At 41.2% G+C, this 25,679-nt stretch overlaps 1 protein-coding gene across 1 annotated transcript in view; it reads right to left on the bottom strand.

The window, feature by feature from the left end:
* Nucleotides 1–1,244: 1,244 nt before the first annotated feature.
* DIPK1B (divergent protein kinase domain 1B) overlaps nt 1,245–25,679 on the bottom strand; it is a 40,074-nt gene continuing 15,639 nt past the window's right edge. The window contains exons 3-5 of the mRNA XM_044661275.1: nt 7,619–7,726; nt 6,289–6,465; nt 1,245–3,047 (exon numbers count right to left, since the gene is read on the bottom strand). Of these exons, the coding sequence (XP_044517210.1) occupies nt 2,235–3,047; nt 6,289–6,465; nt 7,619–7,726 (1,098 nt within the window). The 3' untranslated portion in view covers nt 1,245–2,234. The remainder of the gene's footprint in view (nt 3,048–6,288; nt 6,466–7,618; nt 7,727–25,679) is intronic.

The raw sequence follows: 25,679 nt of genomic DNA, 5'->3' as shown, positions 1-25,679 counted from the left end.
TCCATCTTGGAGTCAATACTGTGTATTGGCTCCAAGGCAGAAGAGTGGTAAAGGTAGGCAATGGGGATCAAGTGACTTGCCCAGGGTCACACAGCTGGGAAGTGTCTGAGGCCAGATTTGAACCCAGGACCTCCCGTCTCTAGGCCTGACTCTCAATCCACTGAGCTACCCAGCTGCCCCCAATGCTGAAGATTTTTAATAACTGTCTTAGCCCAATTTACAAAATGAAATTTCACCTATTAAATAGCTCATACTTTATAGACTACGTTAAACATCCGCCTTTACCCTACAGTGAGCTATCTAAGTAGGAGAGGAGCCAGTGGAGCCCTTCATCCTGGGGAACCAATCATTTTAAATGTTCATGAGAATTTGGAGGCACCAGAGAAGAGGAGGGAGTCGGGAGTTGGGGGGTTGGGGGTGGCAGGGAGAGCATGGGGAGAAGGGAGAGGATAACTTTACTAAAGCAAAGGGGGAAACTACAGAAATAGGGCGAGAGAAAATCTAATGTGACTTTGCTTTCAACTCCAGTGCTAGATTGTTGTGCAAGTTGTGCAAGAGATACAAGACCATTGTAGGGGTCATTGTAGTTGAGATGAATGGATGTGATCATTTAAAAACCAAGTCTCAAATGTTTATAATCCCTTAGGTGAAGCAAAAGTACTTTATTATTATTAATCCTTCCAGCTAATGGAAGGGAGTTTCTAGTCTGTACCTCCATGCAAACCTTGGTGAAGCCCCGTCCCTTCTCCAAAAACTTCACCTCCAAATGTGCCTCTCAGGAAGGTTCCCTCTCCTTTGAGGATACACAGGGCTGCTTAGACATCATGTATCTATCATGTATCTATAAACGCCATTTTAATAGTGGTTGAGACAACCCATAAAGAGACTGAAGATTTACACCATTCATCTTTGTCAGAGAAATCTGGAAGGATTTGTTATTTGTTAACCTTTCCCAGAGACCAGGTTGGCGAGTCAAGTGAGGGATACTGAGGAGACCTGCCCAACTGAGGGATTTTATCAGGAAGTGTTTATCAGCACTAAGATACCAGGGGACTAAAATGACAACTTAACCCTCCATAACTTGAATAACCCAGAGCTGGGAATACTAGGAGGAAAGGATTGCCATTATGGCATGTCAACTAGCTGTAGGTAAGATAGCTTTGACATTAAAAGAAGAGTGATACCCCTAAGAAATACCCTTGGAACATTGGTCACGAACAATAGTGTCAGCTCAGATAGACCAGTGGCAGTCACATAAAAGCTATTTATTTACATCAGTATTCAACAAAAAAAAAAAAAGATTTTTTTTTTAAAAACAGCATTATGATTCCCTTGGTCTATACTAATACAGATCCTCCCCTAATTAGGAAAGATTGCACAGTTAAGACTAATTCCTCTGCACAGTTGATTTCTACTTTCTCCACCAGCTTTTTTAGGAATGGTTTCCAAGTTCTCACACTATTGGCCTGGGAGTCCGAAGGGCTCAGGACAATAATCTTGTCAGGATTACAGGTACATTTTTCCATGGATGAAAAGGGGTTATAACTATGAAAACTTCCTATTGGTGGAAAGCTCTCTCTAGTGAAGGAGAAGAGAGGAAAGCAGAGAAAAGTAAGCAAATAATGAATTCTTACTGGGATATGGGGTAGGAAGGGGTCCCAATTATTTTTGTCGTATTTGATTTTTGTTTAAAATCAACATCTGCTGGAGCTGGAGATGAAAGCTGACCTTTAGCAAGTGACAAACGCACATTTTGTATCTAGTACCAGAAAAAGAGGATGGGCTGGTAGCAAAAAGTCCATCTATCCCACCCCTTTCTTTCTGTTTGTTTGTGTTTTCTTTTTTTTTTTAAGATCCTTGAGCTCTTGTTTTGTTTCAACTTGCATTTGGGAAGTTTGGATAAAATTTGTGAGATGCTCATCATGGAGGTGGAAATGAGAAATGCTTTTCAAATGATCAGATAAAAGAAAAGAGCTCAGCTCTCCTCTCCTAATAGAGGCTCACCAAAATCTTTCCTGACTGAAAGTAGCTATGGTGTGGATAGAAATTAGAGAAAGCACTTTACTCTACTAGTGGCATAGAATTTTTGTGTAGCCTGAGCAACAGAGCTCTGTTACCTTGGGCTCTCCACGGGGTTGTGGAAATGTTTGTCCTACAGAACCCTTTGTTGTAATGAGATTTTACCCACCAAGGACAGCAGAGGTGGGCTGTCCCTAGAACAAGCCCCTGTCCTTTTAGGAATATTTGGTATTAGATATCTTTTTCCAGAGCAAGGTCTTGAGGTTACTGAGCACTAATGAATGGTGCACCTCCATCTGGCTGGCCAGGCCGCTCAGAGTCATGCATATTTGGATCTCCTTCTGGAGCTCATCCTTGAGGTCTGCGGGGGTGCCCGACAGTAAGTAGTCCTTCAGCAAGCCGCACACCTTAGCCAGGTTGGGCTGGATCAGGTCCCCCTTACATTGCTTCATGAGCTTATCGCATGGAGCCATGCAGTCCTGGCCATAGGTGCAGTCGGCATTCTGCTCACAGTGGCGGCCTTTGAGAAAGGCCCGGACAGCCGCCTCGGGGGCCACCTTCCCCAGGTCAGCCATCTTAAAGTCGTACTTGGCATTGTAGCCCACGTTGGCAGAACTGGTCTCACAGATGTAGAAGACCCCATAGGTGCCATGAAAGACCTCTTCCACAAACTCCAGGAGGCCGATGGCTATCTTGGCCCTTCGAGGCCAGGCCGGGGCGAACCACTGCTGGATGATCCTGTGGATGGCAGAGGGCAGCAGCGGCCTCAGGAAGGGGGGCACCTCGGTGCCGTACAAGGAGCTATGGGGGATCTTCTCAGTGAGGTACAGATCCCCGCAGTGCCCTAGCAGTTTGGATGTGTGCTCCTTCTCGTGCAGGGAGAGCATGAGCAGAAACTCATTGAGTTGCAGCAGGGCCCAGATGGACTTGGCTTCTGCAAGAGACACTTTCCCATCCTGGTTGACATCTGCCATGGTGATGATCTGGCCTACCAGGCCAGCGAGAGAAGGTTGATCTCCAAGGTTAGCCTGCCAGATAGAACCAAAGAAACCAAATTATTTCTAATGCAATTAAAGCTATGCGATGAACTGGAGCCAAGAAGGTTAAAAAAACCACTAGGCAGGGCAGTCTCGGCCTGGCTCCCCAGGCCCTCCATCACTTGGTCCCCACCTAACCTATCAGCCAGTAGAGAAGAGTTCCTGCGTATCTACCACATGTAGGCCCCTGTGTTCAGTACTATAGGAGAAACAGATATTAAAAGGATAGACCCTGCCCTCGTGGAGTTCATAGTCTAGTAGGGGAGAAAGGACAGAAAAACATGAAAAGATAGATAATGCTACTGTAGGTTTTTAAATTAATATCCAATATTCTAAGTATTATATTTTGTAAAGTTCATTAATAATAACTAACATAAAAAAAAGCTAAAAAGGCAACTAACTAACCCAGTTGCGCTCGTGGAGGAGAGAGAGAGAGAGAGAGAGAGAGAGAGAGAGAGAGAGAGAGAGAGAGAGAAGGAGGGAGGGAGGGAGGGAGGGAGAGAAAGAGAGAAACACGCAGACAGAGCCTCAGAACTTATATCCAATATGTGAAGACACAAACATGGACAAAGAGAAAAGCATTCTGGGTAATACAGAAAGGAATTTTGGGTAATGTAGTTTAAAGGTTCAAGAATTTCCAATTATACATTACCTACACTAGACTGTGGTTATAATCCTGCTCTCCTAATCAACTTATTCAGTGGTTTGGGATAAGTCGCTCCCTGTCCCTCTTTTGACCTTCATTCTTCATTTGCAAAATCAAAGTATTATATTAGATTTTTAAAAATATTTTTCAATATTCACTTTTTAAAAATGTTGAGTTCCAAATTCCTCCACCCATTGAGAAAGCAAATAATATATCAATCATACATGTGAAATCATGCAAAATATTTCTTTGTTAAAAAAAAAAGCAAGAAAAATAAAGAATGTAAAAAAAAATCATACTTCGATTTGCATTCAGATGTTATCAGGTCTCCCTCTGGAGGTGGATAGTATTTTTCATCATAAGTCCTTTGGAATTTCTTGGATCATCGTATTACTCAGAATAGTCAATTCTATCACAGTTGATCGTTATACTAGACAATATTAAAGGTCTTTTTTATTTCTAACATTCATAAAATGTTCTCTCTCCCACACTAGAGAATCTTTTTCCTAAGATCTCAAAAAGGGTCCTTAGAATATACTGAAATCCAAGCTAGAAATAATCTTATTTTAGTGTTCCAAATTACTAATAATTAGAAAAATACAAATTAAAGTAATCCTAAGGTTCTACCTCACATCCATTGAATTGCCAAAAAAAATTTTTTTTTAAATTTTAAACTCTTAACTTCTGTGTATTGACTTATAGGTGGAAGATTGGTAAGGGTAGGCGATGGGGGTCAAGTGACTTGCCCAGGGTCACACAGTTGGGAAGTATCTGAGGCCAGATTTGAACCTAGGACCTCCTGTCTCTAGGCCTGGCTCTCAATCCACTGAGCTACCCAGCTGCCCCCTTGCCAAAATTTAACAAAAAGGAAAATGACAAATGATGGAGGGCCATCAGGCACAGAAATGCACTGTTGTGGAAGCTGTGAATTGGCACAACCAGTCTGGAAAGTATTTAGATTTAGAACTATGCTCCAAAAGGTACCAAAATGTACATACCCTATGACCAGTTAATACCACTACCAGGCAGGCCTATACTCTAAAGAAATTAAAGAAAGAGGAAAAGGAATCATATGTACAAATATATTTATAACATCTCTTCATAGTAGGACAGACCTGAAAAACCAGGGATCATCTATACATGTTATCATCTATGAATGTAATGTAATACTATGATCAGTGAGAAATGATGTAAGGAGCTGTTTCAGAGAAACCTGGGAAGTCATGAATTGATGCAAAGTGAGATGCAACCTGAGAGAACAATTTATACAATAACAACAATACTGCAAAGACAAATATTTTGAAAGCCTTAAGAACTCTGATCAATGCAATGGCCAACCATGGGTCCAGGGGACCCAATAATAATAAATGCTATTAAACTCCTGGTAGAGAAGTGATGGACTCAAGATTTGGAATAGACATATTTGACACTGCTCATATGAGAATTTGTCTTGTTTTTTTTTTTTTATCCTGCTCTGATTTTATCCACTGAGCTACCCAGCTGCCCCCTCTGTCCTTTTCTAATAAATGGGAAAGAAAGAAAATGGGTGTGTAATTGAAAAGAAAAAATGAACCAATGCTGGGAAAGTACTTCCCATAGCATACCCATTGCATCCCTATAAGGCAGGTAGGGCCAGAAGTAATTATGCACCTTTTAGTAAGAGGAAAAGTGTCAGATAGCCCTGGACTAGCCTTGGAGACCTGGGTTTGAGTTCTAAATCTTACTCTAACTCATTATATAACTTTAGGTGAGTCACATGGTCTCTTTAGGCCTTCATTTACTCATCTAGAAAAATGAAGAGGCTGTTCTGGGTGATCTTGGAAGTGCTTTCTAGTTTTAACAACTATAAATATGCCTCTCTAGAAGCCACTCAATCAATGTTGAAGCCACTAGTCTGACCTTTTTGCCTCTGATGACCAGCTTTGTTTAGGTTCTGTTGGCCTTACACCCAATCAATATTTCCTAAACATGAACTGGTAGATTTATTCATTCATTCATTTTTTTTAAACCCTTACCTTCCATCTTGGAGTCAATACTATGTATTGGCTCCAAGGCAGAAGAGTGGTAAGGGTAGGCAATGGGGGTCAAGTGACTTGCCCAGGGTCACACAGCTGGGAAGTGTCTGAGGCCAGATTTGAACCTAGGACCTCCCGTCTCTAGGCCTGGCTCTCAATCCACTGAACTACCCAGCTGCCCCCCATTCATTCATTTAAAGACAAAAGGCCCAGGCAGTGGGGTAACTAGCAACATCACTGGGGCAGCTATAAAAGTCAGGGATGGATGGAGACAACAGAGACAAGAGACCAACATTAGGGACAAAGGAAGCACAGGTCGGAGAGGGAGAAGGTCACAGACAGAGGAGGCCCAAGTCAGGACTGTGAGCAGGAGATGGATGCCATTCTGAGAGCTTGCCCTAAGCACAAACACAACGGTTTGCCCCTGGCCTTGGGTCCTTTAAAGAGCCTGAGGCCATCTTTTTGGTCTGTTGTAAGGTCCAGAGTCCCAAACCCAAATGCCCAGGGCCAAGTACTCAGGCCTTAATGAAAAAGCAAAATACAGATCTTCAGTCCCAACAAGCCAACTAACTTTGAGAAAATTCAGAAGCATCTCTCTGAACTCATCCATGGAGGTGCCTCTCGTTGGCTTATCAAACAGAACCAGGTCTCTTCGTGGGGCTGTGTCAGGATTGTTCTCAGCCTTCAAGGCCTCTGTGATGCCACATTTGATGATCACCGATTTTCCCTTCCAAATCCCACTGTACACCTATACAAATTAAAAAAAAAAAAAGAGGTGAGGAACCATCCAATAGAAAGTTGTTTCCTCCCTTCACAACCACCAAAATAGATTCTTGCCAAAAAGTACCTATGAAAATCACTGGATATATACCTAGTGACTTCCAGATCCAGAACTGAATGAAGAGTAGTAAGGGTAATAATAATAATAATAATTAATGGATAGCTGGAGCCATCAGGAGCACAGATTCTCCCGAGTTTCCTTCCCTCTGAGTGGCCAGTGGGGACATAGAAACTATACAGATTATGAACCTCTTGGTCTCTGAGAACCTTTCTGCAACCTTCCTTCCTCCTGCTAGCAGGTAGGTGGCTCAATGGATAGAGAGCCAGGTCTAAAAAGAGGAGGTCCTGGGTTCAAATTTGGCCTCAGACACTTCCTAGCTGTAGGACTCTGGGCAAGTCATCGAACCCCCACTGCCTAACCCTTATTGTTCTTCTGCCTTGGAACCACTACTTAGTATTGATTATGAGATGGAAGATAAGGGGTTAAAGAAAAATAGCAGGTGGCAATCCCCAGTGGAAAGCACTAGGTCCTCAGTCCTACAAGGATCAGGCCTGGGACAAGGTTTCTGGTTCTTGGAGCAGCAGTCTGTGATTCATTGGGTATCCCTGCTGCAGTATAATGAGGTTCTTGGCACAGCAGTGGACAGTGTGACCTAGGCTTTGACATTGCCTCCAGCGATGGGAAAGGGCTGCCCTTAGCTATCTGGTTTCTGATTAGGACCCTATGTTTGGTCAGTGGCGTGAAGACAAGCACCTAAGGTAGTCGGTGCTGAGAGTGAAGAATCCACACAGTGGCTAAGGGCAGAGCGCTTAGTCTACATCTGACTTTGGGGTTTCCTTTTTTTCTTGGATTGGAAGCACAGACACAGAGGGTTAAATCAACGACCTTCAAAACATATTCCTATGCATTTAAGTCATCCACAGAAGTTGAAGGCAAAAAGTCAAGGAAATCCTTGGAAGTTCTGTCACAGTCTTCCATTTCCACCCCCCTGGGTATGTTGGGGACGTTTCATGGCTTAGGAGCTGATGTTACCCTTGTTTGAAAAGCCCCTGATCCCCAGACCATTTGGTGTGGTAGAGAGCTCTGCCCTGGGCTCTGTTGGCCCCAGATCTCACCTTACCTGCTTCGTGGGAGATGGGGAGAGGCATTGCTGGAACACCAGGGTGTGCTCATCACACAGGCTGGCACAGGCAGAACCTGAGATGATGCCCTTCTTGTACTGATCACACTGTGGGCAGAGAAGGTTGGACATGGAGTTAGGGGGTCAGGACTAATCAAGAGGGTACAAAGCTCACGATTCCAAACCTCCTACGCCACATGGACACATCCCCGAGAGCCCTAGGCCATTTGCCCAATCCATCTTGCCCTTTACTACTTCCGAAGCTTTGGCCTTTCTATTTCTCTGCCTGGAATACCTTTCCCCATCCTTTCTGTCTTTTTATAAGCTGTCTCCAGAGACTCAGTTCGAGTCCCATTTCCTCCAAAACATCTTTGGAGATTAATCATCAAGCATTTATTCAATACTCATTGCTGTGGTAGACACTAGATAGAAAACCAGAAGAAGAGAACAGAAGAACAGAAGAAGAAGAATCTCTGCCCTGGAGGAGCTTCTATTCTATTCGGAGAGACAATAATGTATATATGTTTAAAATAAATAAAAGGTAAAGGAGAAGCATTAGCAGTTGGGAAGGGGTCAGGAAAGGACTCATGTACAAGATGGCACTGAAGAGTTAGTCAAAGGGAAATTGGGTGACTCAGTGGATAGAGAGCCAGGCCTGGAGACAGGAAGTCTTAGGTTCAAATCTGGCTTCAGACATTTCCTTTCACTCTTTCCCTCTATTTTGTAAATAAAACTGATAAAAAGTCATTTGACGAGATATATTAATTTTGGTGACCACATTCTCTTATATTTAGTCCAACCTTAATTTTTAACCCTTACACTAGCTATGTGATCTTGGACAAGTCACTAAACCCCATTACCTAACTCTTACCACTCTTCCACCTTAGAGCCAATACTTAGTATTGATTCTGAGATAGAAGGTAAGGATTGAAAAAACAAAAGCTAGTCATCAAGCATTTATTAAGTGCTTATACATGCCAGGTATTATGTCAAGTGCTTTACAAATATTATCTCATTTTATCCTCAGTTCAACTTGCTAGGTAGCTAGGTAGCTATTTAGTATTTCCTTCCAAGGTTGTTATGAGGGAAACAATGAGATCATATCTGTAAGACATATAGCACAGTGCCTGGCACGTGGGAGATACTACATAAATGCTAACTGTTATTATTACTATCATTATTTATTGTGAGTTATACATGTGTGTCTCTATCTTTCTGATCACAAGTTGTGCTATTCTTTGTCTTCTCACAGAAGGCTTTGGGCAGAGAAAGTTCTAATTGTATCTTGGTCAACTAATTAGATAACAAGATAAGATTTTGGAGTAGATGAGATGAAGATGATTAAGGAGAAAGGAATAGTAGGAGGAGGTACTGCTGATTCTTTTTTTCAGTGGTATCTGACTCTTTGTGACCCCATTTGGGGTTTTCTTGGCGGAGATACTGGAGTGGCTTGCTATTTCCTTCTCCAGCTCATTTTACAGGTGAGGAAACTGAGGCAAACAAGATTGAGTGACTTGCCCAGGGTCACACACAGCTAGTAAGTGTCTGAGGCCAGATTTGAATTCAGAAAGATGAGTATTTCTAATGCCAAACCTGACACTCTATCCCCTAGCTGCTGGAAGAGGAGGTATGTGAAGTTAATAAGAATGAAAAGACTTGAGGCAGAGGTGATTGGGATATGCCTCCTAGAAGTGACTGACACCTTCAGGTATAGAGAGCCAGCTTTTCAGGGCTCAAGTGACCAGGACCAAACACAAGGACTGCCTCAGCCTGGATTGGTCATGTAGGGAATCCAGATAACAGGCCCTATCTTGACCCTATTTCTCCAATTGGCTCTCTACATTCAGGTCCTGAATCCTGCTGCTCTCTCTGAGGATAATGGTCCCTCCCCCGTTCCCTAGGAGATTCATATCTGTATCTTGATTCAGAACTAGTAAGATATCTTTGGCCCAGCTATGCCACTGGCTTGGTCTGCAAGCTGTCAGTTCCTGAGTGAGAGTAAAAATGACTGTTTTTTTAAAACCCTTAACTTCTGTGTATTGGCTCCAAGGCAGAAGAGTGGTAAGGGTGGGCAATGGGGGTCAAGTGACCTGCCCAGGGTCACACAGCTGGGAAGTGTCTGAGGCCGGATTTGAACCTAGGACCTCCCGTTTCTAGGCCTGACTCTCAATCCACTGAGCTACCCAGCTACCCCCAAAATGACTATTTTAAGGCATTGCAAGACAGTGTTTCTGTGGAATTGCTTGCTGGCCAAGAATACCAAAAGAGAATTTCCAGTTTCTCCATCCAGCAAATGCATTGTTCAATGAGACTTTTATTGAAGTAATTCTTTCAGTAAGAAACATTTAATTATAGGTTCATGGATAAAACCACATCTGGTCAGAACTGTTTGGGGAAAAATAAACCATGGGGTCCTGAGTTGGTCGTTCTTGCTTCCTGGGAGTTGTCAAGGAGGAGAAAAGGGGCCAAGATTAACTGAGGATCAGCTCCAGAGGAAAACCTTCTTTGAGTCTTTCAGGATGATAGCTGAAGGAATTCTGTTGGTACTTTTTAGTAGCTACACTAGTGTTAGCTGTTATCCACGCATGTGAAGTGTCCACTTTATATCAAATCCTATAATATATAATAAACAATGTTATAGGGAGACCCCAAAGAGCCAAAACTTTACCATCCTAGAGGGGCAGCTAAGTGGCTCAGTGGATTGAGAGCTAGGCCTAGAGACAGGAAGTCCTGGGTTCAAATCTGGCCTCAGACCCTTCCTAGCTGTGTGACCCTGGGCAAGTCACTTAATCCCAGTTGCCAAGTTCTTACCGCTCTTCTGCCTTGGAACCAATAATATACAGTATTGATTTTGAAATGGAAGGTAAGGGTTTAAGGAAAAAAATTTGCTCCCTGCTATTTATTATTCACTGTAGAAGGCGCCTAGTGGCTGAGCATCTCCAGCTGCCTCCAGGATATCTTAAAATAGATGTCCTGTAGGTATCTCAAACTCAACAAGTCCCAAACAAAATTCATTCTTTTCCTTCCAAAATCCCCTGCTGATCTTCCCTGTTACTATTGAGGGTACCATCATCTTCCCAATCACTCAAGGCTTGCAACTTCACTGTCATCATAACTTGCTATCACTTACTCCAAATATATCCATTCTGCTCCCAAATCTTTTTTTACCTTCACAACATCACTCACTTATGTCCTTTTGTCTCCATTCACACAGCTACAATCCTCGTTTTAGGCCCTTATCACCTTTCACCTGGGCTATCACAAGAGTCTCCTAATTGGTATCCCTCACTCAAATCTCTCCCTCTTCTGATCCTTCCTCTACTCAGCTACCAAAGTGATTTGTCTAAAGGTAGAGCTGACAATGCCACCCCTTCTGTTCAGTGAACTCCCTATTATCTCCAGAATCATATTTAAACTCCTTTCTTTGGCCTTTAAAGCACTTCATAATCTAGCCTCTTCCTATCTTTCTAGTCTTCCTACAGTTGTGTCTGATTCTCCATGATTCCATTTGGGGTTTTCTTGGCAGAGATCTTTGAGTGGTTTGCCATTTCCTTCTTCTGTTCATTTTACAAAGGAAGAAACTGAGGCAAACAGGGTTAAGTGACTTGCCCAGGGTCATATAGATAGTGTCTGCATTTGGATTTGAACTCAGGTTTTCCTGGCTCCAGGCACAGTGATCTATCCATTGTGCTACCTAGCTCCCCTTATAGTTTTACTTCCCTCCATGCTCCATGGTCCAGTGACACTGGTCTACTTGCAGTTCCTCAAATATAATGCTCCCTCTCCTTGTCTGGAATGCTCTCCCTCTGCATTTCTGCCTCTTAGCTTCCCTGTCTTCCTTCAAGAATCAGCTCAAAGGCTATAAGCAGCAATGGAATGATCCAAGACATTTCTGAAGAACTTATGAGAAAGAACACTATCTACATCTGGAGAAAGAACTGTGGGAGCAGAAACACAGAAGAAAAATGATTGCCTGATCACATGGGTTGATGGGGTTGTGATCAGAGATGCAGACTCTACCAGTGATTCCCAAAGTGGGCGCCACCACCCCCTGGTGGGTGCTGCAGCAATCCAGGGGAGCATTGATGGCCACAGGTGCATTTATCTTTCCTATTAATTCCTATTAAAATTTTAAAAATTTTAATTTCTAGGGGGCTAAGTAATATTTTTTCTGGAAAGGGGGCAGTAGGCCAAAAAAGTTTGGGAACCACTGCTCTAAACGATCACCCTAGTACAAATATCAATAATATGAAAATAATAATAGGTCTTGATCAATGACACAAGTAAAACCCAGGGGAACTGTGTGTTGGCTATGGGAGGGGGGCGGGAGAAGGGGAGGGAAAGAACATGAGTCATGTAACCATGGAAAATTTTTCTTAATCAATAAATCTAAAGTATTCTGAAAAAAAATTTTTAATTAAAAAAAAAAAAAGAATCCTCTTAAAGGTCATCTCAAGAGACTTTCCTGGTCTCCCCAAGATGTGAACACCTTCCCTTTCAGTTGCTTTCCATATGCCCTATATATATTGAATGAACATATATATACACGTGTGTGTATATGCACATGTGTATATAAATGTACATTTGTGTGGTTTTGTGTATGTATATACATACATATATACATATATATACCCACACCTATAAATGAACCCACTTATTTACATGTTGTCTCTCATTAGAACGTGAGAGAAGGAACCTTGATTTTGGTTTATGTCACCAGTGCCCAGCATGGGGCTGGCATGAACAAATTAATGACTGACAGAAATGATCCTAACCTCTCTGTGAGTCTCAGGCTTCCATCATACTAGGCAGATTGCCCGCATTTCCATTCCCATCCATCATACCCAGACTCTCGCTGCAGACAATGCAGACACCCGAGGGCTTAAGTGTCAAGTCCTTGCCCTTTCTCCCAAGCTGCTTTGAACCTCTAGAGGGGGAGCAACAGAGAGATCCCACTGCCCACTTGTCTCTCCAGATGACTCCTGTAAGCCCTCCTGAAAGCCCCACATCCCAGGCTCCCCATCACCACACAGATCTAAGAGAAAGATAAATAAATTAGTCCCAGTGGGGAGGTGGTCAATACTTAGTTATCACTCAGCAGCTTCCATTTGACAGATGGAGCCAGGACCTTAATTAAAATGTGGTTTTCAAGGCTCTAGGGCTAAAGAGTCCACTATCTGTTAGGATCAGAGGGAGAGACAGCTAAAGACTCCATTGCTTTGTGGGAGGAGGAGGGATAAAGATTGGGGTGGGAAGAAGGATCGTATTTCCAGGTACGGAACTGCTTTAGAAAGAAGGTAGGTGTGGGAGCAGTAAGGTGGCTCAAGGGATAGAGTGCCAGGTCTGGAGATGGGAGGTCCTAGGTTCAAATATGACCTCAGATACTCCCTAGCTGTGTGACCCTGGGTAAGTCACGTAATCTCAGTTGCCTAGCCCTTTACCACTCTTTTGCCTTGGAGCTAATACTTAGTATTGATTCTAAGAAGGAAGGTAAGGACTAAAAAAAAAAAAGAAGAAGAAGATAGGCAGAGAATGGAGGGAAAGTAGGTTTATCTATCTCGCATCATTTAGTTTCTTTGTTCATGGTTATTTCCTCTGCCAAAAAATCCCCTCTACCCAGCCACATCTTACCTAGCAGTGAAGCCCATCTTAGTCTGTACCTCCTCCAGGAAGGTTTTCCTTACCACTCCAGCCCCCAGTGATCCCTCTCTCCCCTGGCCCTCCTTTACTTCTACCAGTAAGAATGTGCTAATTATTGGACACCACTGAAATGGTGTCCTTTGGGTCTGTGCAGTGGCACTAGCTCATCTGTGAGACTGCCTCCAGACAATATCTCATGGATTACTCCACCTAGAAGCTAAACCCACACCATGTCAACAAAGCCCAATTGCCTTACAGAGAACCCTCCATGTAAGGACCATGGCCCAAAGCTTCAGGTATACAGAAAATTCTCCATATCTTTGGATTCTCCATTTTGTTTCCGTGATGGTAACAACCCACCTTCTCCTTCATTAAGAGTTTTTATTGCACTCTAAGAGGTAGAGTCACAAGCAAAGATGGACAGTTGCTTTGCTCAAAGGATTCTCTTGATTAAAACTAATTGAGATTGAGAGCCAGGCCTAGAGATGGGAGGTCCTGGGTTCAAATCTGGCCTCAGATACTTCCCAGCTGTGTGACCCTGGGCAAGTCACTTGACCCCCATTGCCTACCCTTACCACTCTTGTGCCTTGGAGCCAATACACAGTATTGACTCCAAGACGGAAGGTAAGGGTTTAAAAAAAAAAAACACTAATTGAGAGCTTCCAAGAGAGGAAAACAGAGTGGAATAGTTGAGTACTGTACTGAAAGGACTAAATCCCAAGCTTTGTGAGACCTGTATCATGTCCCAGTGCTTCAGTGTATCTGGCCCTCTGGGAAATGAGGAGGTGGCACTAGTCAATCTTAACCTGTTTTCCCATACAGCTGTGAGAGTCTATGATAGTGGTCTGTAACTTTGTGCTGCTAAACAATACTGTTTCCAAGTATTTTGCCCTTTTTATTTGGGATAGTGGGACAGGGGAAAGTGTGGCATTAGTGTTAGAAGAGAGTTCTTAACTTCAAATCTATCAGGTTTTTTTTTTTAACCCTTATCTTGTGTCTTAGAATCAATATTAAATATCAGTTCTAAGGTAAAAGAGCAGTAAGGGCTAGGGCCATGGGGCTAGGTGACTTACCCAAGGTCACACAGCTAGGAAGTATCTGAGCCTAAATTTGAACCTTCCATTTCCAGGCTTTGCACTCTATCCCTTGAACTACCTAGCTGTTTTCATCAACTTATTTTTTAAAATATTTTAACATATTTGTATATGTATTTGAACATAACTGATTTCCTTTGTAATATCATGTCTTTTCTTTTATGAACTTAGCAACAGTATTCTAAGGAGAGGTCCTTGGACTTCACTAGACTCCCAAAGTGGTCCTTGATACGAAAAAATGTTAAGAAACCTGCCCAAGGTAATTAATAACTACTGAACACTTCACTACTTGGACACCTGGGCCCAAAAGAGTAGGGCAAGTGCCAAGTTTAGAGATGTTAGAGAGAGAGAGAGAGAGAGAGAGAGAGAGAGAGAGAGAGAGAGAGAGAGAGAGAGAGACAGACACCAGGAATATGGGTAGAAGATTTCCAAATTACTTCTCTCTCACCTTCCCACTGGCCATTCCTTTGGATTAACAAGCTATTCTTCCCTAAAAGGATTAAGTCTATTTTTATTGGTCATTTGTACCTTTACTTCATTTCTTTTCACCAATTGGACACTAAGCTGAACTCAGCTCCTCAGCTCCGAGTTTTGATTGCAGGTAGAGAGAAAGCGAAATGGAGGCGGCCATAAGGAAGAAGGAGAAAATATCGGTGTGCATCCCTCACAGTTATTGCTGCCTTGTTCTCTTAGCATCCCAAGACCCTTCTAATGGTATGCCAGCAGTCCCTTCCCCCCACCAAGGCCAGTGCTGAGAGTTGGCTCTGTGAAACTATCCTGAAGCTCCTTCCTGGGCTTCCAGCTCCTGCAAGGACAGGCAGATCCTGGCCCTCGGGCTAGGTAGAGGTCTGAACCCCTCCAGAGCAGGGGAAGCCCAGGGGAAAGGAGAGGAATCTTAGAAAAAGATCCCTGAAGGGCAGCCATTTGAACCTTCTAGGGGGTCAGAGAACTTGGGAAGGTGAGAAGCACGTCCCAGAGGGGAACATGAAAGAGAGCAGCTCCCTGCCCCACGGCGCCCGCCTCTCCCTATGACCCACAGTCACACACAAGACCCTTTGTCCCTCTTCCCAGCATGTCTGATGTTGCTTCTGTGCAGCCAGGGGGCCACAAAGCTTAGTGTGTCTGGCTGGCGCTGTGGGGAAATTGAGAAAGAAACCAGATGTCCCAGGGGATGTTGGTTTTGGGGGAGAGTAGGGAGGGCAAACTGAAAGAGCTCTTAGAATGAGCCATCGACTTGGACTTTGGGGGCACTGGAGTGACCAACCATGTCTCCAGAATACTTCCTGGCAGAAAGGTGAAGGACGCAAGGTGCAGAGAGAGACATAGTTTTGGAAAAGGATAAGGCTGTCGTGTAAACTTTGCTTATTTGTTACAAGGGGGGTTTGCTCTTCTTTCTCTTAATTTTTTAATTGAGGAAGTGCTAAGGGAAAGAAAAGTTTGCAATAGTGATGTAAAAGAAAAGAGGACCACTGAAACTTTTTTTTTTTAATGCAGAAGAAGGAAACAGGGAAACCCAGATAGGTGGAACAGTTTTGAAAGGAACGTGTGTGATTTATTATATATATTTTTAAAACAGCAAGCAGTGTAAAATGGATTTCCCAGGTACATAGAGAATCTGTTTTTTGTGATCTTCTATGAGTGAAAAGGCTTTATTTGGTGTTTGTGTTCTGAATTTTCTTAAAAAGTAGCTATGAAAATGCTAGGGAAGGAAGGAATAATCGTTCTAGAATTTGGTTAGGACCTGAAAGAGATCAAGCAATCAACAAATATTTATTGAGGCCAACTATGCTTAAGGGAAGGAGAATATCTTCCTTATTCTGAGAAAAAGGGAAGAAATATTTATTAAGCATCAAAATAATAGAGGACTTATGGGGAAAGGTAATAGTGGATAGAGTGGGGGAGAAAGAAAGAAAACCAAAGGCAGAGGTTAGAGGTAGATCTGGAAGGTAGGAGTTTTTTGGGTTCCCAGGTTAGGACTGGAGTCTATTAGATGATTATGCTCTCTTATAGTGAGAAGACATCAGGGCTCTTCTGTACCGAGTGCAGTGTCTAGCCTTTCTTCCTATATTGGCTTTAAAGAGATATTTGTCCTTTTTTGGTACCAAGGAGAGCTCTGGTAGGGGATCCTTTGGAAAATGAGGGTATCATAAAACATTTAAAAGAGGAAAAAAGAAAGGTCTGGACAGAGGGGGTGGAAATCCTTTGAGAAGGCTGGTCCTAGATCAAGCCATGGGGGTAGGTTTAAGAAATATAGGTACAAACACCCATGAGGGAAACTCTACCTCACTACGTGGGTACTTTGGGCCAGTACAGGGAGATAAGCACCCTGAGCTTTGAGATGTGAATATGCAGAGAAAAAAAAATCAGAAACATAGGAAGTCAGGAGTGAGGGATAAGCTTTTTATGAAGTTTGTTACTCCTCCAAAAAGAATATATTTTTGAGAAAAAAGAAAGTAATGCCAATTTGCACTAAGTGATTTTTTTCTTTTCTTTTTAAAGTTTCCATAAAGCTAATATTCATAGAGCATTTCAAAGTTTGCCAGGAGCTTTACTAATATTGTCCCATGTTACCCTTGCAATGACACTGGAAGGTAAAGTTATCCCTATTTTACAGATGAGGAAAGTGAGGCAAAGGTCAACTAACTTGCCCAGGTTCATATAGCCAATAAATATCTGTGGCTAAATTTAAACTTGGGTCTGTCTGATTCCAAGTCTAGAATTTTATTCAAAGTGCCATATTTTTTATTAGCAAGTCAAGTTATGCAGTATAAAATTTTGTGTTTCGAAACTAACAATTATTTTAGATTGTGGGTTCTTAAGCTGGAGTCCATCAAGTTCATGAATAGATTTCAAGGATTCCATTATGTTGAATAGAAAAAATTACTTCATTTTAATGCAATTTCCATTATAGTTCTATATTTTTTATTTTATCAGTTTAAAATTTTGTTTTAAAAACATTATTCTAAGAAGGGGTTCATAGGCTTTATTCCAAAGGGTTTCAGGACATGCACAGAATGACCAAGAATCTCTGCAATCTTTAAAGGACATTTAAAAAGTGCATTGTATTTCACTATTCCTCTAATTTCCTACTTTTTAAATGTGAAAATCTTTCTCCATTCCTCTTCTTCCTCCCACTGGCCATTGGCTTAAAGACTCCCAGTAACTATGCATCTTTAAGTGTGGTGGTGTGTACAACATAATGGAGAGAGGGCTGGGCTTGAAAGGAAGGTCTGTGTTGCACATCTTGATTGCAGCACATAATGGCTACATGTGGCCAAAAGGTAAGGGTTTTAAAAAATACGTAATCTAGATAAAAAGAAAAGTTACTATACTATTCATACCCTTTGACCCAGGAATCTTACAACTTGGTATATACTGCAAGGTCTGTGATAGAAAAAAAAGGTTTTGTATATACTGAAATATTTATTTTAATTTTAATTTTAATGCCAAAATATTTATAACAATAGTTATGGTACCAAATAATTGGAAACAAAATGGTTGTCCACTTAAGGAGTAGCCACATAATTTGTGGCATGTGAATGGAATGGAATGCTCTTGTAGTATAAGAAATAAAAATATGTGTTCAGAAAAACATAAGAACTCCTTTATTGACTGATAGATAACAAAGGAAGCAGAAATAAGAGAATGTGTATAACTACAATAATATAAATGAAAACAACACTATAGCTGAACACAGATTCAAGGCAATATCCAATCATGGTTCCAGAGGAGAGATGATCAAACAATTCCCTCCTCTCAGCAAAGGTAGGGGATTATGGGTACTGAATGTCATATATGTTGCCAGAAATAATCCCTGTATTAATTGGTTTTGCTTCAAACAAAGTGTCAATGAGACAAAATAAAATCAGGGGGCTGGACTCCCATTTCTAAGGTATCTTCCAGTTCTAAGCCCTGTGGCAATATAATTACTTATGATTAAAAAAGAAAATCAGAGAAAATAAAGAGTAAACGACCATGAAATGCAAACCCAAGAACTCTAGGATTGGCACTTTCAGCAGCCTCAGAGGAGGTGCTGACCGTTCTGGTGAGTTTTTAAACATCATATTATAAAGGTGACTTGTCCTCTTATTATAAGGGGCAGTGGGAATACAGGGAAGGTGGGGTTTTTCAAAGCAAAAGTTCCAAATTACAAGAATAACTATCGTTAGTATAATTATTTATCAGCCCTCCCAATGCTTACCTATCTGATGTTATAGAGTGAAAACTACTTGGCATCAAGGAACACCTAGGTCTCAGCTTCACCTGACCCTGAAGTCTAGTCCAACCTCTCTGGAGATGGAAGTAGTTAAAACAAGGAAGACAGAGACACTCCTCACAATGAAAACTTCAGCAGCTAAAAGGCCCAAGACCAGACAAGAGAACCATCTAAACAATACATTTGTTTCTAGTTTTATTTCTGCATCAGGGCAACAAAACAATATGCCAGTCCTACACAATTCAGAGCTGGCAAACAGGACATGCCTCTCACTCATGAAAGCAACAAGAGCCAGTTTGGGTTATTTAATTCTACAAACCTACCCCCAATCCGGTTTACCTATCAGCACTTTATTTTAGCTAAAACAAAGAAACGGAATAAGAATACTCAGCATATTTTATTAGGATGTGCAACTAAGAATTTTTTTTAAACCCTTATTTTCTATCTTAGAATCAATACTAATTAATTCCAAGGCAGAAGAGTGGTAAAGGCTAAGCAATTGGGGTTAAGTAACTTGCCCAGGATCACACAGCTAGAAATGATCTGAAACCAGATCTGAACCCAGGACCTCCTGTCTCCAGACCTGGCTTTCTATCTACTATCTGCCTTGATTTAGGAATTTTTAAAGGAAAATGTTTATTTGCTCAATCAAAGTTCATCAAACTAAGGAAATCAAAAGAATGAAACTTTTTTTTTCTAAAAATTAACAACTTAATTTAGCTTAAAATGGGACATACAAGAAGTATTCTTTTTTTTTCTTTTTTCACATTATGGCATCTAGCCTTTAAAAATTCTTCTGGAGAGTGCTGAGGTAAGATAAACCAGCATCTAGTAGATTTATTTATCTTACTTCAACACTCTACAGAGTATTCTTTTCTCTATCAATTTCATTACTGGACCTAGTTTAAAATCTTTGCTATATTCCCCCCAAAATGGCACTATCCTGAGTATGCATGCCTAACTATTTTAATTTTTGTGGAAGGAAAAACTTTGCAGATCAACCTTATTCCTTCAACTAGTGAAAAGAAAGTATGTTTGGAAAAGTCTTAAAAGGAAACTTTTGGAGATAAGCAAAATTTCAATTCCCATCTTAAAAAAAATTACCTTTTAATTTTCTTTTCAGCCTTCCCTATAGCTGCTTTAAGAAAAAGAAAGCTAAATGATGAAACCCAGGGAACCACCAGGCTCCAAATTCAGTGAGCTGCCTTACATTTCTTACTAGAAAACATGAAAATCTTTATAAATGACAGTAGCTTCTAGTTTTGGCCTATGGTGAGATGCTCTTTTTAAAAAACTAAGTTCTTTTTGCTTTTCTTCGTACCTGCTATGGAGTTATCTAGCCTGTTTGTTGGTTTGTTTTTTAAGTACCATTAGCATTAAGCTAAACTTTATCAGTTCATTTTTCCTAAGCAACCATACAACAGCAAATTGAAAACCCCAAACTGGCAGGTGTTACAGAGAGGAGAAAAGACAAGATCAGAAATCAAGTGATATCTTTACTGCCCAAGCCTTGGACATTTTAGCTGTAAAGTCATTCGAGATGCACAATAGCTTGAGATGGCACAAGCACAAAGTCATTCTCCAAATGGATTTCCCTTAAAATTCTATGTGAGGGGCATCTAGGGGGCTCAGTGAATAGATAGCCAGCCTAGATATGGGAGGACCCAGGTTCAAAGCCAGCCTCAGACTTCCTATCTGTGTGATCCTGAGCAAGTCATTTGGCCCCTATCACCTAGCTCTTATCACTCTTGGGCCTTGGAACTAAAGTACAGTATTGATTCTAGGATGGAAGGTAAGGGGTTTTTTTTAATGTTTTATATGATTTCACATATAAAATCTATATCAGATTATTTACTGTCTCAGAGAAGGGAAAGGGGGCAAAAGAGGGAGAATTTGAAACTCAAAATTTTTTTTAAAAAGTCAAATGTTAAAAAAAAATTTTACATGTAATTGGGAGGAAAATAAAAATATTTTTTAAAAGACACAGATGTTCCTTCCCCAGAAGAAATTCAGAGCATCAGCAAAAGGAACCTGACAAATAAACCTAGCTTCCCTCAGAGCTCAGTCCACACACCACCTGCTACAAGAGGCTTTTTTTTTTTTAAACCCTTACCTTCTGTCTTAGAGTCAATACTGTGTATTGGCTCCAAGGCAGAAGAGTGGTAAGGGTAGGCAATGGGGGTCAAGTGACTTTCCCAGGGACACACAGTTGGGAAGTGTCTGAGGCCAGATTTGAACTTAGGACCTCCCATCTCTAGGCCTGGCTCTCAATCCACTGAGCTACCCAGCTGCCCCCCTACAAGAGGCTTTTATCAGTTTCCTGAGTTGTCAGTGTCCTCCTTGCTCCCCAAGTTACTTTGCTTGTTGCTAGGTAGAATGTAAGTTTCTTGAGGCCATGGACTATTTTGTTTCTACTTTGGAATGCCCAGCTTCTACCATTAAGCCCACCATGTATATAATGGGTGTTTAATAATTGCTTGGGGGGGGGGAACTAGGTGGCAGCTGGGTAGCTCAGTGGATTGAGAGCCAGTCCTAGAGATGGGAGGTCCTAGGTTCAAATCTGGCCTCAGACACTTCCCAGCTATGTGACCCTGGGCAAGTCACTTAACCCCCATTGCGTAGCCCTTACCACTCTTCTGACTTGGAACCAATACACAGTAATGATTCTAAAATGGAAGGTGAGGGTTTAAAATAATAATAATAATAATAATTGCTTATGGCATAGAACTTCTATTTGTGAAAACTACCACTATATAAGGGCTTTTCCACTGCCTTTACTAAGATTAACAAGTACTTGCTTCTGGGAGCTTGCTATCCATAGACAGTGCTAAACTAAGGAGAAATCAATCTCTCTCTTCTTTTTCCTTTCCAAAAAACATAAGGTCAAGAGCTGGGCAGTCCTGACAGAAACAAAGCTGAACTGGTAGAAAGGTGGGACACAGGCCAAGAAGTCTTGGCCCTAATAGCTAGCCATTCACTTACTGAGATATAAATGATTGTGTAGTAAGACATCTGGGAGTCCTAGAATAGATTATCTTTCCCGATGCAGCAAGGGAGATGGCTAAGGATAGCCAAAAGAGTAATAATAGAATGCTATGGGGGGTTCAGAAAAGAGCCACAAAAGCCTGGCTTACTCCTGCTTGATCCTGGTAAGACTAAAGGCAGAGATTCAATCCTCCTCGAGCCAACAAACTCATACAAGCTCCTGGCCACAGATTTCACCTCCTATCCCATGGAAAGTCTTGTCCGTGAAAATGTGCTACCCATCCCTGGTTAGCCTGGATAAGAGTGTGCAGGGTGGTTGGAATCCTAACTCTGATCAAACTGGGTGGACTGGTCAAAGGGGAAATACAGATGCCTCATTGAGCACATTATTTAAGCTAGTAGGATAGTCCTTAACTTTAGAGTAGAATGTAGAAACAGGTGCCAAAAAAAGATAAGAGATGCCCCTTTTAGCACAGACAAAAGATCTTCATTTCTCAGAAAGGGAAATTCATCCCTACACTAAGCAATTGGGTTCAAGGGTTTCTTTTTCCATATCTCTATTGCCTAGGCAGCGATGGGCAAACTATGGTCTGAGGGCCAGATGCAGCCCCCTGAAATGTTCTATCCAGCCCCACGACATTATTTCTAATCTGACGAATACAATGAGTAGGATACAATACAATGAAACTTCGAAAGAGTTGCCTTAGAAACAGAGTGACAGATGAGCATTTCCTTTCCTTTGGCCCCCTCTTTAAAAAGTTTGCCCATCACTAGTCTAAAGGATCTAGTGTGAAGACGGCAGTATGATAACACAGCGAATAGAGGGCTGGTGTGGAAGTCAGAAAGATGTAGGGTCTAGTCCTGATACCTATCAGCTGTGCAAGCACCCACAAGCCACTTAACCTGCTGGCGCCCAATCAACTCTCCAAGATCATACATGGTAGAAGAGATGATAAGCTACATCACAGGAGGTTGTTTCCACATTAAGAATTCTTTCCTTTAGTGAAGTCACAGATCCAGTCTCTGTCCCCAACTCCCCTCCTCCAAAAAAAAAATCCTAATATTAAATAAAAATTTCTGAACACACTTAGGACAGAAAATTCTGCAGAAATAAATACAATTTGAGTATTATGATGAACATGATTATCATTTCAGGCATGCTCCTCAGGTGTTAGTTTCCTGAAATCGATAATAATGCTGAAGCTAAAAATAAAGTGCTATTTCTTAGGTGATAAGTCCCAGGGCAAGTGGAATTTGCCTCCCTGATTTCAACTCTTGAACCTTAAGCAAAAAAAAAAAAAATCTACTTGGAATGGAACAAATGAGTCAAAAAGGACTCCACAGTTTAAATACCAAAAGGGTGTATAATCTTTTTTTTTTTTTTTTAACCTTTACCTTCTGTCCTTGTATTAGTTCTAACACAGAAGAGGGGCAAGGGATAAGTAGTTGGGGTAAAGTGACTTGCTCAGTATTGACTCCAATATGGAAGGTAAGGATTTTTATTTAAAAAAAAAAAAAAAGAAAGAAACAACAAATATAGGAAGATATATAAACGAATGCAAAATGAAGTTAAAGAGAACCAGGAAAATAATATTCACATTGACTACAAAGTAGGAAACAGAAACAACAAAACAATAGAAATTGAACACTGAAATTATTCAATTCAAACTTGTGCCTCCCCCAAATTAAAAAAACACACCTCCCTCCCTTCTTTGCAGAGGTAGAGGATTATGGGTGTGAAATATCGAATATGAGACTGAATATGGCTCCATATTATATTGCTTAGTTTTGCTTAACTGTCTTCTTTTTCTTACATGGGATGGTTCTTTGGGAAGGGAAGGGAGAAACATTTTAAAATTATTACAAAGCAAAATAATTTACCATTAAAATACTTGTATAACTTATTTCCCCCCAAATTCTTGTGAGTTAGAAGTTAGAAAACCTGGCTTTTCATTCCAGTGCTGCTACTAATAAGCTCTATGACCTTTGGCAAGTCAGTTCCCTGGACTTTTTTTCTTACCAGTAAATGAAGAGACTGGACTGTGCTCAAATGGGAGAGGAGTGAAGGTAACAAGAGTTCCCTACCACCACCACCACTATAGTCTCTGTTCGTCAGTGACATTGTCCTCCTGACTGTTCTTTAAATATGATACTGTAATTCTGAGCTCTAGGCATATTCTCTGGCTGTCCCTCCTGCCTGAAATGCTCACCCTTCACATCTTTGCCTCTTGGCTTCCCTGACTTCCTTTAAGATCCAGTAAAATCCCATCTTCTACAAGAAGCCTTTCCCCATCCCCCTTAATGTTGGTGCCTTCCCTCTACCGATTATCTTCAATTTGTCATATAGAGATATTTGGGAGCATATCATACTATATAATGTAGAAATAGTATATGATATCATTGCATTACATATATCATATGATATAACTCTCAACTCTCCCTGTTCAAGTAGCAGCAAAAGAGATATAGGTTAGACAAAAGCATAAGCTTCTAAGTATACAATATTATATATATTATATGTATATAACATACCATAAATTCAGATAGATAGCATATAGTCATTTGTTTTGTCTTCTCCATTATACTATGAGCTCTTTGAGAGCAGGAATTGGTTTTTGCCTTTTTTTGTATTCCAAGCACTTAGTCCAATGACTACATAACATAGTAGGTGCTTATTAAATGTTTCACTAACTGACTGCATAAGAAGCTGAGAAGCTGGATGTTGCAGGCATTGGTTTATAAAGGATGCTAATTGACTAGAAGCCAGTGAAGTTTGTCTTTCTGTTAGGTGTCTCAGTGGATAGAGAGCCAGGCCTGGAGACAGGAGGTCCTGGGTTCAAATCCGACCTCACATATTTCCCAGTTGTGTGACCCTGGACAAGTCACTTAACTGTTGCCCTAGCCCTTGCCACTTTTCTGTCTTAGAAGGTATGGGCTAGGGCGGGTTGGGGGTAGAGATCATAAGGGGAATTGGGTGAGAGAGTAGAAATGGCTTTGTACAGCTCAACCCCATTACTAAACTATTCGCCCTAATGATGGTGGATTAAGTACCATCATCACTGGACATTTTTAGAGGCATTTTAGAGATAAAATGGCACTAAATCAGGTCACGGAAGGAGGTAATGACTAGAAATATTTAAAAACATGTCAGGCTTTCTGGAATGCCTAGAAGCAGATGTATGAGTTGGGAAGAAGATCTTTTGAGACCCAGCCCAGCCTTTCTTAGGTAGTTCCTGATCCAAAGATCTTAGGTAACTTGCCCAAGGTTGCAAAGGTAATAAATGGCAGAATCAAGATTCAAATTCAGGTCCTGTGACTCCATATTCAGCACTCTTTACAAAGCTGACTCATGGGATAAATAGCTATATTCAATAATAGTAACAATAATAACTAGCATTTATATAACACTTTAAGGTTTGCAAAGTACATTATAATTATATATAATATATATTATGTATATATATATAAACTCATTATTATCTCAATATTATTTAGATCAGAAAATATGGAATAACCCCTAGGAACATCCTTCCCTGCTGTCACTCAGTTTTCCCTTCTCCAAGGTAGAGAAAAAGGAAGAAACTTTTAACAGTAATTAAATCAAGACCTAGAAAACAATTAGCACCCCTTCCCAAGCTCTGAATGGCATCTCACAGCTATCTGGTTTCTCTTCCAATGGGGGTCTGCTGGCAAAGGAAAGACTCCTGATCTTTGATTTCTCCTATGCCCAGCTGCACCGTTCCCTTCCCCCCACCTCCTTGGTCTGTGTTGTGATTCTTAGACACACAGAAGGAAGGGCTGAATTGGGATGAGGGAAGAAGAAAACCCAACTGTGTTCTTTTCTCCCATTGGGTGAAAATCGTTTATTGTTTGAAGCATGCATTATTAGGTGCATTCCTGAATGGACATCAGCAGTTGCTATGACGGCATGTTTCTGGAACTGAAATGTCCTGTTCAAAGTACCAGAATTTAAGGAAAGAGAAAGGAAGAAATAAGTCAAAAGAGAGAGAGGGAGACAAGCCTTGTGCTGCTTCAATAAAGGAGAAGGTGGCAGTGACGTGGCACAGTGCATAGAATGCCAGGTCCAGGTTCAAGAAGCCCTGATTTCAAATCTAGACTCGGACAC

This window comes from Gracilinanus agilis, chromosome 2 (genome assembly GCF_016433145.1).
Source record: "Gracilinanus agilis isolate LMUSP501 chromosome 2, AgileGrace, whole genome shotgun sequence".
In the NCBI taxonomy this organism is placed as follows: Eukaryota; Metazoa; Chordata; class Mammalia; order Didelphimorphia; family Didelphidae; genus Gracilinanus; species Gracilinanus agilis.
The sequence above is the reverse complement of the archived record's forward strand: the minus strand, read 5'-3'. Positions and strand labels throughout refer to the sequence as shown.